Here is a 14,390-nt window from a genome sequence, read left to right as displayed (position 1 = left end):
TGTAGGCCATTCTATCTGCCTAGAGAAATCACTGTGATAATTATTATAGCTGTTTATATTCCACCTGATGCCAATGTTAGTGTGGCGCTTTCTAAGCTATATGATGTCATCTCCAGGCAGCAGCAAACTCACCCAGCGGGTGCTCTTGTCATGGCTAAAGACAGTTCTCCCTACGTTTGCGCAGTATGTGCAATTTTCCACCAGAGGGAAGAACACTTTAGTTCGTGTGTACTCTAATCTGAAACAGGCATACAGAGCAATTTCCCTCCTCCACCTGGGTACATCCAACTATCTTTCACTCCTGTTGTGCCTGAAGTATGTCCCTCTCAGGAAAAGAACTCAGCCAGTCACGAAAATGGTTAAAATCTGGCCAGAAGGTACTCTCTGTCAGCTGCAGGACTGTTTTGAAACCACTGAGTGGAGTGTATTTGAACATCAAGACTACATGAATACACTGATGCCGTACTCTCTTACATCAAAGTAGTAAGAGATAGTGTGACAACAGAAAAGCGCATCAAAGTCTACGGGAATTGTAAACCCTGGATGACTGCAGAGGTATGGACACTTCTGAGAGCCCGGGATTCTGCCTTTAAGGCAGGGTACAGGGATACATATAGAGAGGCCAGGGCAAACCTTAGAAGAAGCATTAAGATGGCGATATAAACATAAGGTGAAGAATCATCTAGTGGATAATAACCTGAAGCAAGTGTGGCAGGGACTGCAACACCTAACTAACTATAAGGGCAATACGAGGAACACAGTCAATGCCAATGCCCTGTTGATAGAGGAGTTGAGCATCTTCGCTCGCTATGAGGTGAAAAGACCAGACCTCATAGCTTCTGCCTGCCAGCCTTCTGAGTCCCAGCCACTCACCCTATATGAACGTCAAGTGAAAGCTGTATTGAAGGCTGTGAATTCCAGCAAAGCTGCAGGCCCAGACGGGGTGCTGGGGATAGTGGTAAAGAATTGTGCCGATCAATTAGCAGGGGTCCTGAGAAGGATTTTTAACATCTCCCTGCAAATGGCCTGTGTTCCATCATGCTTGAAAGCAGCCACTATTGTCCCAGTCCTGAAGAAAACAGCAACTGCCTAAACGACTACAGACCTATCACATTAACGTCTGTAGTGATGAAATGCTTTGAAAGCCTGGTTCACCAACACCTTAGGACATGCCTCCCATCGGACTTTGACAAACATTAGTTTGCCTACAGGAGGAATAGGTCAACAGACAATGCCATAGCTACTGCCTTACATTCTGTAGCGAGCCATCTGAAGAAACCTGGAAACTATATCAGGATGCTTTTCATTGACTATAGCTCGGCTTTCAATACTATTCTGCCGAGCAACCTTATCGAAAAGCTGACGACTTGGATTTCCCCCCCTCCATCTGTGACTAGATCAAAGACTTTTTGGGGGACTGGCCACAAACAGTGAGGGTCGGGTCTGTCATATCCACCTCCCTGAAGCTTTGCACTGGCTCGCCACAGGGTTGTGTGCTCAGTCCCTACCTGTATTCACTTTACACACGATTGTGTATCATCTGACCCATCCACTGCGATCATTAAGTTCGCAGATAATACTACTGTATTGAGTCTTATTACAGGTGGAGACGAAACAGCGTACAGGGGGTACAAAAACTATCCTCATGGTGTCTAGAAAACTTGCACCTGAACATCGGCAAGACAAAGGAGATGTTGTTAGACTTCCGGAAGAAAAGAGAGGAACTGGCCCCACTTTACATCAGGGGGGGTCTGTGTGGAGGGGTTTCCTTCTTCAAATTCCTAGGAGTCAGCAAAGATCTCACCTGGAAATTCAATACAACCCAGGTGGCCAGAAAGGCCCAACAGAGACTCCACTTCCTTAGGGTCTTGCGAAAGAACAAAGTGGAACAATGACTGATGACCTTCTTTTACCGGTCCACTATAGAAAGCATCCTTTCATATTGCATTATGGTGTGGTACGCTGGCTTGACAGCTGCGGATAGAAAGACATTACAGAAGGGGGTGAACACAGCACAAAACATTGTGGGCTGTCCCCTGATACCATTAGACGCCATCACTAGGGCCTGCTGCCTTAGAAGAGTAAGGAAAATCCTCAGGGACGATTCACACCCTGGTCAGCACTTCTTTACTCTCCTACCATCGGGTAGGAGATATAGAAGCATAGCCAGCCGCACCAACAGGCTGAAGAACAGTTTCTATCCATGGGCAGTCAGACTTTTGAATGGTAAATAACTCCATGTATAATAGACTTGCGGGGCCAGCGCGTTATACAATAAGTTCACGTGGTGCAATAAGATTGTGTGTTTGTTGTCACTGTGAGTTGTGTCAGGGGTGCACGAAGGGAGGCTTAGCCAATCTCATTGTACACATGTTGTACTTCGACAATAAAGGTTGATTTGAAAAGAAGAAACAGAATATTTTCAAACTTGGGACCTATTTTACAAATGGTTAGAGAAAAGATTTAGGGATTAGGAACTTAATTTGTATTAGTGAATAAGATACTCAGACAACATGTTTTTGTTGAATAATTATTATTTAACTGTTAAAAACAAATAATAATAAAAAAAGAAACAGCCCTACTGTGCCAGGTGATGGGACTATCTTGCTACGCTTGAGAGAGTGACTAGAACACAGGGCTGACCAAAAATGGATTGCTTCCATTTTTGCTGGAAGAGCCCTTTGAGTGTTCATGCAATTGCCAGTAGCTCAGGCAGGAAACAATGCTATGAGGGAGGCAATTGACCAACACTATCAGATTTAGTTGAAAATTCTAGGACTATGTGTTCAATGCAGAACAAGGTTTTCATAAACCATGGGCTACCCTGGAGAAGACAACTGTAATTGGTGACAAGTGGATGTCCCAGGGAGAACTGTGTACAATTTATTACAGATGACAGTGTTAGAGTGATTAATGCAGATTCTACCTAGATCATTTCTGGGTATAGGAGCTGCAGAGAGATGACAATACAACTAATTGAGGGCTATGTAGCAGGTCAAAAAGCAGAGAAGACTGGAAGAGGTGTAGTAGTTGTTGACAAGAAGAAAGGAAGGCTGGTCCGGTTCCTGCACGCAGCGAAGCAGTTGAGGGATTCGGAATTCCGAGCCCTCCAGCTGAGTTTCTTCCTGTTAGGGAACCCTAAATGGGCCAGAAGCTGCCCAGAGAGGTGGCAATGAAGGAAGGAAGTCCCAGGGACCTAGAAGAGATGGCGGTCGACCCGATCAGTCCAGGAGAAGCCTTCCAGAAACCAACAGGAGAAAGGCTGGCTTAACTTCAGAGTCCAGCCCAAGCTGCAAGCAACGGAAGTCAAAAGCACTATTTTAAGCTGATCGTGAACAATGTGCTTGAATCTGGGTAAGAACATTGATTTTTCTCTATCCTACCCACTTTCCTGAAGGGGAGAAACTCCCAAGAAGGGAAAAAAAAAAAAAACACCTCCAAGAGTGGGGTTTTTCCCCCCACCCTTTTGCTACCAGAAGCAGTGAACTTAACCTTTCATGGAGTAAAATCTGAAAAATGAACCAGTGCTGACATCTACTGGTGGATGCGGATTATGACAGTCATGGTAAAATCTGGGGGGAAAAAACTAATCTTTGCCTGTGACCTTCAAAGCTTTACAAATAAAGAATAGTTGTGTAGATAAAGTGACTTACAAACCTGAAGGAACAAAAACAAAACAAAACAAAAAAGAACTTTTTTTTTTAATTCTCTGGACTATAAGTATTTATTCAATTCTGACTCCAAAGCTATTTCCAAAGGGGGGGGGGGGGGAGAAGAGAAAAAAATCTGAACTTTTGGTCATCATGGAAAATCAGAGATTTATAGGAAATACATCAAGAAAAAAATGAATATTTTTCAAGAGGCGATATATGTTAAGCTGCAACTAATTCAAGGAACAATGATCTCAAATCACAAAGAAACTCAGAATAATTTTGAAAATATAAATCAACTCATCTCCAATTCAGTTTTATACCAAAAGAACCCTCAGGAAAATACAGCAGAGAAGGAACAGACAAAACAGATGACTGAACATAAATTCGAGGATAGAGATTTGAAGATGTAATTCTACAAAACAAAGGAGTATGATCTAATCTAAGTGGGAAAAATTTACAAGAAATACTAAATTTGGAAAAGACAACTTACATTTCAACACTACAAAATAAACTTGAGGACAAGAAAAAAGACTGGATAAAACGTTCTACAGAGACATCAGGGAAAACACCAGAACTGAAGAGACAAAAAGTGACAAGAGAAGCAGAGAGAAAAAGAAGGAAAAAGATTCCCAATAAAAAGGAGTTGGCAAATGCCCCTAACAAAGATACTGATTTACTTTTTATATCTATAGCAACATTTGTGAACATATGGAAAAACCTTTTGATTCAGCAAAATACATTGATTAAGAAAGATACTAGGCAAAGGAGAAAGATTAAGGTGGAAACCAAGAAAATAAATGATGGGACTTATCAGAGAGAATACTTAAAAAAGAAACATTGTTTGAATATGGTTAAAGAAATAGAAAATTTTTGGAATATACTATTCTAAGAGGGATGAATTCTCTAAACAATATAGTATGCTTTTTCCTCTTTTGTGTTCTTTTTCTTGATATGAGTCATATAAAAAAGTTGAAATGATTTAAATAAAGGAAATGTTTTAGACACTTAAATGTGACTGAATTAAAAAAAATTATAAAAAAATGTTTTGAATAAGAGTTAAAGGACTAGATGACTAGATGTATTGAACGGAATGCTTAAAGATTAAAGATCAAATATATTCTTAATTATGGTTAAAAATAATAAGAAATTAAGGAAATAAATATATATTAGCCTAGGAGGGATATATATTTTAAGTAGTATGTTATTTCTTACGTTTCTTTACTCTTGTTTTCCTTTCTTTTTCTCTTCTCTTTTTTTCCCTTTTCATTGTTTTATCTATTTCTTAAATGTAACAGTGTGAGATGGCTTATATGGAAAAAATAGAATAAAATTTGTAAATGTAAATGTAATAAATCTTTGAGAAAATATTCACCAGTAAGAATATCTAGAATTCAGTGGGAGAAATAAACTAAAATAAGGATTGTGACAGGATCTATGATAAGACAACCAGAATGATTGAATAGAAAAGAAATATTATACTAATATGATTATTATTTTTAGGAATATTGGGAAAAAATTATACATTCAATTGTAATTTATCAAAACAATAAGAATTGTATTAACTCAATGTTTGCAAAAGAGATTGCTTTGGGGAAAGAGGAAATCAACTAATATTAATATGTGGAATATGGATTATAGAAATTGTTAATGATTGTTTTATAAATGTAACCCAGACAACACACTGTTTACCAATTATTGACTGATTTATGTTTTTTTTTAAAAAAGAATCAATAAAATATATTAAAAAGAAGAAGAAGAAAGGAAGGCTGAGAGAAAATCAAATTCCCCTCCTCCCCAAAAGAACAACCATTTTCTTCTCAAAAAGGTGAAGTATCAAGAAATACCCCCAAGGGAGATAAAGGAACATTAAATAAGATAACTCCCATTAAATGTTCCAAATGTCAGAAATCTGGACAAGGAAGTAAAATGTGCCCAAAGAAGAAAGTGCAAACACCTAATTATGTGAGGTTTCAGACTCAAGAACACCACTACAGGTAGTCCTCAACTTACAACCATTTGTTTAGTGTCTGTTTGAAGTGACAATGGCACTAAAAAAAGTGACAACTATTTTTCACCTTTACGACCAATATACAGCATCCCCCCCATGTGATCAAAATTTGGAAGCTTGGAAACTGCCTGTATTTATGAGAGCTGCAATGTCCCAGTGATTGCCTTTTGCAACCTTCTGACAAGCAAAGTCATGGGGAAGTCAGATTCACTTAACAACTGTGTTACTAATTTAACAGTGGCAGCGATTCACCTAACAACTGTGCAAAGAAGATCATAAAATGGGGCAAACTCATTAACTTGTCTCACTTAGTGACAGAAATGTTGGGCTCAATTGTGATCATAAGTTGAAAACTACCTGTATGCAGGCTCTAGATGACACAGGAAAACACAGGGAAAAGCAATCAGAGAATGCAGGGGAGTGTTGATCCAGAAAGGAAGCATCTTTGGAGACAAAGGAAAACACCATTATAGAACAAGTGATATGATAGAAAGTCTGAAAATCACTGCTATGCTGGGAGATGTCAAAGGTCACTTGATATGGTGTTGTGGGTGAACATATCTATAATTAGGGAAGTGCTGGCTGGCATACTAGCACTCTTTCAGCTCAACTCTCTCTCTCTCTCTCTCTCTCTCTCTCTCTCTCTCACACACACACACACACACACTTCAGGCACTATGGGAAAGCTAGACCCAAAGAAAGCCACTGAGGTAGCTACAAATATCACAGCCAAAGGGAGGTATAAAATTCATCTGCAAAAAGCAGATCTGTCTTTATAAGACTGTTGGAAGAAAGCCTTGCCTAATGACATGATGTGCAAAGATAAGCTAGTTTCTGTGTGAAGAGAAATGCTAGTGAGGCCCAGAAGGGTCCCAAATACAAAAAAAGTGAGGGAACAGGCAATTGTGCCAAAGAAATTCAGAATTAAGCTGACCATCTGGCACTTTATAGATTACCCAAATATGCTTTTTAACTTGAAATCTCCTCTCTGATATCTCAAAGCAAACCACAAGAAAGTTATAGGCTGAGAAAAGTTTTGATTTTTGCAAAGCATCAAAATAACTTAGTTCAAAATACATAGATTTGCTGTGTGATCCTAATGAGACTGAAACAGCACTGATTTTCCTCACCTGAGCCATATACTTTGGCTGTACATACTTATTTTCACAGTTAATCAATTTTCTTTCAATGGCATATCCCATCTCTTCTGTGAGGTGTTGGCTTTTCATGCATCTGAGGTTATGGTGAAAAGAGGGGCTCATCTGTTGCTAATAGGCTTGTGTGTTTTGGTTTCTCTAAACTTTTCACAATGGTCTGTGGAGAATGCATTTTGTTCACTCTCTGTCCTAATTTCAGTCAAGAAGCTCTGACCTTCAGCTAGCACCTGTCTCACAGTCATATTAATACGGGATGTTTCCAAATATCTGGCACAGGTTTGCCAATCGTCATCGGAGCAGCGCTCAATCACAGAGTCTGCGGGCAGGTCAGCAGAGAGAGGTAGCTCTAAGGAAGATGGCAAAGACTTTCCTTCTAGATTGGGGAAGATCTTGGGAACTGCGTGATACAGTAGGCGGCTGAAACCAGACATTATCATAATGTCTCCACTATGTGTGAACAGGGCCACAGGGGTTTCATCTCGTTTCAATCCTCCCAGCAGAAATATGGATGACTGTCCAAAGCTAGGAAGTTAATACAGAAAAAAGAAAGAAGAGTTAGTAAAACTATAGTTACACACAAATATGGGCAACTTTATACTTTTAAAAGGATATTCTCCTTTTAGTAAGCTATTCAGAGGCTTCATTATAATTAAGGACATTGAAACCACCAGGCCTACTGTATATCATATTGGCTCTTGTTTTTACAAAGTATTAATTTACAAAAAACCCCTTAAAATCTAACATTATTTGTCAGAGCATGTACAGTCTTATTGCACCGAGATAACTGAGGAGTAAACACAGTAAACAGTGGTCTATATTAAATGGTAGTTTATCAGGAGGTACATTATTGCTACATTCAAACCTCCTCGGTATCATCTGTTCCTGTGTTTCTGTTATTTCTCTCTTTACTGCAGGTCTATCCTCTTCTATTCCTACTATTTCCGACCTGCTATCCTGTCCTTCCTTCATTGGGATTTGTGTAGCTTCTCCTTCCTGAGAACTAGCGCTAGGTGTTGGCATGAACACCTCGGTGTTAGCATGCACCCTGACCCAATTGTTTTGTTCTGCAAACTAGCAGACCTTGAAATCACAACCTTTTTTGTTCCATCTGTGAATCTATACTCTTTGGAACCTGGCTCATATCCAACAAACCTAAGTTTCTTGGCCTTTTTCTGTCCTTTCCTTCTGGTACTTTTGGGAATATGCACCCAGGCATAACTGCCAATTGTCCTTAGATGAGTCAATGAAGGTTTCCTTCCATATAACAGGAAATATGGAGTTTCATTGATAGCAATGCTCCATACCCTGTTTACCAAATAGTTGGCTGTTTTCATGGCTTCCCCCCAGTACGTTTTACTTATTCCTGCATCTGCCAACAGTATTTCATGTTTTGCAATACACCACTCCTCCGTTCAGCCACACCGTTTTCTGCCGAGGAGTATGGGTTTGTATGTCTATGCCTTATGTTTAAATTCCTCAGCCACATTTGGAAGTTGTCAGACATGAACTCTGTTTCCCTGTCTGTTTGCAGCTGGCCATAGGACCAATTAAATCAGTGTGCACTAACTGCAAAACTCTGTTTGCCTTGAGCTTTTCTTAGTTACAGGATAGACTCTGGACTTTGACTCCTTACAAATAGCGCAATCTAAATATGTGTTGCATTAATTTTAGGAGAGGTTTCAAGTTAATTTTAAGCCCTTCAGCTAGGTCTGGCATCCTTTGTAGCACTCTAAAACTTGCATGACCTAATTATGTATGCAATTATTATGTGTGGCAGTGTTTGTAAGTGTTCATGCACAATCATCCTGCTTTTTTCCTTGTGCACAAATCCTCCCACCTTTCCTAATGGTGCATTAACCCTTTGCAAACAGTACTTCATACACCAGGTTATCCAAGCTTGAAATACTGAATAAATTATGGTTTAACTGTGGTACGTATAATACATTATCCATTTTTCCTATACCATTTACATAAACTTTACCTTTCCCTTTAACAGCAGACTGTTGTTCATTTGCCAAGTTAACAAATGTTTGTTTAGCTGGTCCTAGGTTTGAAAATATTTGTGGATCATTTGCAAACACTGTGCAACACCCAAGTGTTTTTCTCCATTAAAGTTGCTGTCAGGAAAAATGTTGGTTGTTTAGTTCTACGATCATGTTTCGCTGCTCCTCTGTTTCTCCTCTCAGGGCATTCCAGATAAATGGCTGTCCAATATCTTCTTAAAAACCTCTAGTGATGGAGCACCACAACTTCTGGAGGCAAGCTGTTCCACTAATTAATTAATATCCCTTCAAAATTTCAAATGTACCCACCAACTTGGATACCCCTAAGGAAACAGGCTGAGTGGTAGAGTACATATAGATATATCATAAAATTATGTGAGGCAAATAAAATGTGCCACTGAAAAAAGAAAAATCAAGATAAAATGAAATAAATAAAATGCTACTATTTTGGCTTTCACATAGTATAACTACCCTTTGGCCCTAAATGCCTAGTTTAAACCTTCATTCATATATCTAGTTAGTATATCCAGAAATGTAGGTCTACACCTGTCAGAAGAATGTGTGAAATATACATATCTATACATCTAAACGTATTTGCTCTGCTTACCTGAATGATAAAAGAGGTGGAGAAAAGTCCAGTTCAGATTCATCCACATGAATTCCTAAAGATGAATCAAAGTGATAATAGTTCAGGATCCCTGCTTCTGCTTGGAAGTTGGGAAATCCACAAGCTTTAGACACTTGCTTTGACAGGAAAGCCAGATCAGATGGGAAGGGGGTATAGTTATCTGCTGAATATTTCTAGTTGAAAGAGCAAAAAAGTTGCAAATAGAATTTTTAAGTAATGAAGCCAGTGTATAAGGAATGTTTCAAAGTGATTTAAATTTAAATTATGCTACCTTTTAATAATCTAAAGTGAACTTCAGGTTACCATCTGGCTTAAAGCCCAGAATGCCAAAGTTATAGAAGGAAAATAACCAGATTTCTTTATTGCAAACTCAAGTATAACAACTCTTTAAAATATGAAGTGTTATTATCTGAATCAATTTCTCTCTGTTATAGTTTACAAGGTTAGTTAAATGTTTTTAACTGAAACAGCAATTTTGCAGCGTGACTTAACTAATTTTCTTAACTGTGACTTAAAGCAACTTCAGAGCATCAATGTATACTTTGTCCTCATAGTTGTTATTTTTGTCAACAATGCTTAAATGACTTAAGACAGGTTATATAATTAGCAGTTTTTGTAACATGCCATAAGATCGGCCCCTCTTTACATTATTAGGGCCCAGAATTTTGTACTTAGAAGGTTGGTAAGAGGTCAGTTTCTTATGAAGACCAGACAATAAAAAACTCAAAGCTCATTGTGTTAACCTTGTCTGTAGCTGGCTGATAAAGAATGTTTTCTTTTTAGTCCAGGTTTATATTCTGAATAGAATATTTGGGGTTTAAAACCCTGATGTCTGATTGTTGCCCTTGGTGCCATCCACAGAAAAAATAAAAATAAATATTTGCTGTCATATCTTTTAGGAGGTTCTATTGCCCCTTGCATACCTTTGTATTCCAGTTATAGTGGTAACCTAGAGTTACCCAGCGTAACTTTTCCAATAAGCTTTTTGGCTGTGATTTAGTGGCACTTTGGTTTCTAAAAAGATAAAGAACAACATAATCACAAGCAGTTTCAGTTATAAAAACTTTCCATAAGTTTGCCATGGAAAAGTCACCTTATAGGAGAGACGGACAGCATAAAAAATTAATAAATAAAATAAAATGAAATCACTCACGTGGTTCTAAATAAAGCTGGTCAAAAAATTTAATACAGGTAGTCCTCGACTTATGACCACAATTGAGCCCCAAATTTCTGTTGCTAAGTGAAACATTTGTTAAGCAAATTTCTCCTCATTTTACAACCTTTCTTGCAGCAGTTATTAAATGAATCACTATAACTGTTAAATTAGCAAAAATGGTTGTTAAGTGAATCTGGCTTCCCCATTGCTTGTCAGAAGGTTGCAAAAGGTGATTTATAATAATAACAACAACAATAATAAAGTTGGAAGGGACCTTGGAGGTCATCTAGTCCAACCCCCTGTCCAGGCAAGAAACCCAAACCATTTTGGTCAAATGGCTGTCCAGTCTCTTCTTAAAAACTTCCAGTGTTGGAGCATTCACAGCTTCTGGAGGCAGGTTGTTCCACTGGTTAATTGTTCTAACTGTCAGGAAGTTTCTTCTTCGTTCTAGGTTGCTTCTCTCCTTGATTAGTTTCCATCCGTTGCTTCTTGTCCTGCCTTCAGGAGCTTTGGAGAATAGCTTGACTCCCTCTTCTTTGTGGCAGCCCCTGAGATATTGGAACACTGCTATCATGTCCCCCCTCGTCCTTTTCTTCGTTAAACTAGACATATCCAATTCCAGCAGCCGTTCCTTATATGTTTTAGCCTCCAGTCCCCTAATCATCTTTGTTGCTCTTCTCTGTACTCTTTCCAGAACAGTGGTTCTCAACCTTTTTAATGCCGCGACCCCCAACCGGTCATAAGTCGAGGACTACTCAACCGGTCGTAAGTAGAGGACTACTCAACTGGTGCAGCACCGTTTGCAGAATGGGGCTTTTGGCAGGCTCAGCAGGGCAGAGACAGCCTGGACAATTCCTATTGGCTTTTGAAAGCCAATAGAATTAGACTCTATTCAAGAGAGTCTATTCTATTGGCTTTCAAAAACCAATAGAATAAAAGGGAGTAGCACAGCTAAGGAAAAGGGGGAAAAAATGGCGACCCACAGGTTGAGAACCGCTGTTCTAGAGTCTCAACACCTTTTTTACATTGTGGTGACCAAAACTGGATGCAGTATTCCAAGTGTGGCCTTACCAAGGCATTATAAAGTGGTATTAATACTTCATGTGATCTTGATTCTATCCCTCTATTAATGCAGCCTAGCACTGTGTTGGCTTTTTTTGGAAGCTGTAGCACACTGCTGGCTCATATTTAAGTGATAGTGCAACTATCATAAATATGAGTCAGTTATCAAATGTCTGAATTTTGATCAGGTGCCTGTGGGAATGCTGCAATGGTCATAAGTGTGAAAAAAGTAACTTTTTTTCAATGATGTTGTAACTTTGAAAAGTCACTAAACAAACTGATGTAAGTTGGGGGCTACCTGGAGTTATCTGAAGAGTGAAATGTGATCTATAGTGCATTTTTAGAAATCCAATGCACACACACAAAATATTCACTGAGGTGGAAGAAGGATAGTTTAGGAACAATGACATATAGATTATTGTGGATAGGATTCAGCTGAAGCCTATTCTTCCTATCCAAACTCTTACAGTTTCCAGAGATTCAGGCAAAACCTTGACAATTTCACTTGGATGTCTGGGGCAGAGATACAGAAATGAGTATATCAGTATACTGATGTTGATGTTCTCTGATCCAGTGGAAAACCTCTCCCACTGTATTCATGCAGATTTTAAAAATGAGAGAATGTAACGTTCTGAAGTACCTTATAAAACAAGGGTCTAGCACTAGACCACCACTGTTGACTGGAACTAATGATTTATCCAGGATTACTGGTGACTGATGAGTGTGGGGCATATTTTGGATTTCTTTGCGATTTGAACTCAGTGTTATTTGAATTAATTGCAGTATACGATTTATCTCCTCCTGAGAGGTATTTATGTTTTCTTGGTGTGTTCTATCTACATGTGTCTGATCCATGATGGCCAAAAGTTGAAGTTTTCTTTCCTGTCTGCAAATAACTTCAGAGTCCAGATAAAATAGATATTTGTAATCCAAAGAGTTCAGAAAATATTTTTTTTCTAAAGTTTACAATTCTCTCTTTGACTGCAGCCCAGATTGTTGTCTTTTTTTTTTTTTGTTTGTCATAGCTGTTCATTGTTATTAAAGCTTTGAAGGTCACAAACACAGATTAGCTTTTCCCAGGTTTTGGCAAGTTCTCTATGGAAATCATAACTGTCATAATCTTCATCCACTACTAGGTGTTAGCATCTATTTAGTTTTCAATATGAACAATGGTCTTTAAAATGAGAGTCTTAACCATTCCACAATTTTAAATTTGTCCAAAATTAAATTTTAGCTTTCAAGTTTATAAATTTATTTCACTACCATATATTTTGATCCTCCATGGAAATTTTAATTCACCACTTCCGTTAGTATACGGGTGGGGCGGAAGTCCCCCTCCTTCACTTTTGTAAGTATTTTGCTCTTGGGGATCTTTTCCAGGAAATTAAGTGTAGAATAGAAAAGGGAAAATCAGATTCCTCACCCAGTTTCAAGCACATTGTTTACTGTTGTATCCTCCCATACCACAATTTTCTGCTTAGCAAGGCAGTTGCCAGTCCCAATTGTGGTTAAGCAAGGACATGTAAATGTGATAGATAGATAGATAGATAGATAGATAGATAGATAGATAGATAGATAGACAGACAGACAGACAGATAGGCCTTCTCCACTCCATATCCTACACAATGGGCTTCTTAAAAAAGGCTTATCTTCCATAAGACTTGATAGGTCCACAGAACTTGATAAATGGGAATTTTCCCATTTATTAAGCAAACACACCAAAATATGCAGTTTATGACTTCCGGAGAAGGAAAACTGAAGTCAGCTCGGTTGAAAGTGGAGCCAACAACTGTAGAGAATGAAGAGCCAGTGAATAGATTGGCTCCTTGATAATTCCTCTCTGTATAAGGAGAAGACCTGAAATTGCCCCCAAGTGCTCCAGACATTTGCTTCTTGTGTTGAGACTGAAAGACAGTGGGGGTTTACAACTCTAGCAGACAAGGGAATAATAGTCTTCTTGCTCAAACTATGTTGGGGATCTTTAAGAATGTTGGGTTTGCATACTTCCTTTTCTAATCACTTTCATAAATTGCTCATTAACTACTTTTTGATTATTAAAAATTTAGAATAGAATAGAATAGAATAGGAGCTGGAAGGAACCTTGGAGGTCTTCTAGTCCAGCCCCCTGCTCAAGCAGGAGAACCTATACCAGTGATGGTGAACCTTTTAGAGACTGAGTGCCTAAACTGCAATCCAAAACCCACTTATGCATCGTCGAGTGCCGGGTGGGTGTGGCCCATTGGGTGGGCGTGGCCCATTGGGTGGGCGTGGCTGCGGTGGTAATGGCAGACTGGGACTAAAACGTTCAATCAATTCCAATTTTGCAAGATCTTTTTTTTCCCCCGTGAAAAATTAAAATTGACTGATTGAACCTTTTTTTTTTTTTTTGGCACATGGCAGTGGAGGCCTAAAGCAAAAAGGTTTTATAAAACCCAGCTGAATGCCTAGGACTGGGGTGACGGCGCGTGTGCCCACAGAGAGGGCTCTGACCTATACCATTTCAGACAAGTGACTGTCTAGTCTCCTCTTAAAAATCTCCAATGATAGAGCTCCCAGATTTCTGAAGGCAAGCTGTTCCACTGGTTAATTGTCCTCACTGTTAGGAACTTTCTCCTTAATTTCTCTCTTCAGTCAGTTTCCAACCATTGTTTTTTGTCCTGCCTTCTGGTGCTTTGGAGAATAATTTGACCCCGTCTGCTTTGGATTGACAAAAATCTGAAAAC

The 14,390-nt window shown here is 38.9% G+C and overlaps 1 protein-coding gene across 3 annotated transcripts in view; it reads right to left on the bottom strand.

Moving 5' to 3' along the window:
• The window catches only part of ALKBH1 (alkB homolog 1, histone H2A dioxygenase), a 30,511-nt gene that overhangs the window by 11,448 nt on the left and 4,673 nt on the right, over nt 1–14,390 (bottom strand). The window contains exons 4-7 of one of the 3 annotated variants that reach the window (XR_005557712.1): nt 10,373–10,463; nt 9,429–9,622; nt 6,792–7,340; nt 6,019–6,104 (exon numbers count right to left, since the gene is read on the bottom strand). Coding sequence is in view for 1 of the 3 variants with exons in the window: in XM_039351603.1 (XP_039207537.1) it covers nt 6,920–7,340; nt 9,429–9,622; nt 10,373–10,463 (706 nt within the window). In the remaining 2 variants the exon portion in view is untranslated. Of the gene's footprint in view, nt 1–6,018; nt 6,105–6,681; nt 7,341–9,428; nt 9,623–10,372; nt 10,464–14,390 lie in introns of those variants that run through there. The other 2 variants (XR_005557713.1, XM_039351603.1) reach the window with 2 other exon arrangements.

The sequence above is a fragment of the Crotalus tigris genome, unplaced genomic scaffold, assembly GCF_016545835.1.
Source record: "Crotalus tigris isolate CLP2741 ecotype Arizona unplaced genomic scaffold, ASM1654583v1 scf7180000018371.15429387391:27106975, whole genome shotgun sequence".
Taxonomy (NCBI): domain Eukaryota; kingdom Metazoa; phylum Chordata; class Lepidosauria; order Squamata; family Viperidae; genus Crotalus; species Crotalus tigris.
This window is presented reverse-complemented; position numbering and strand designations above follow the sequence as displayed.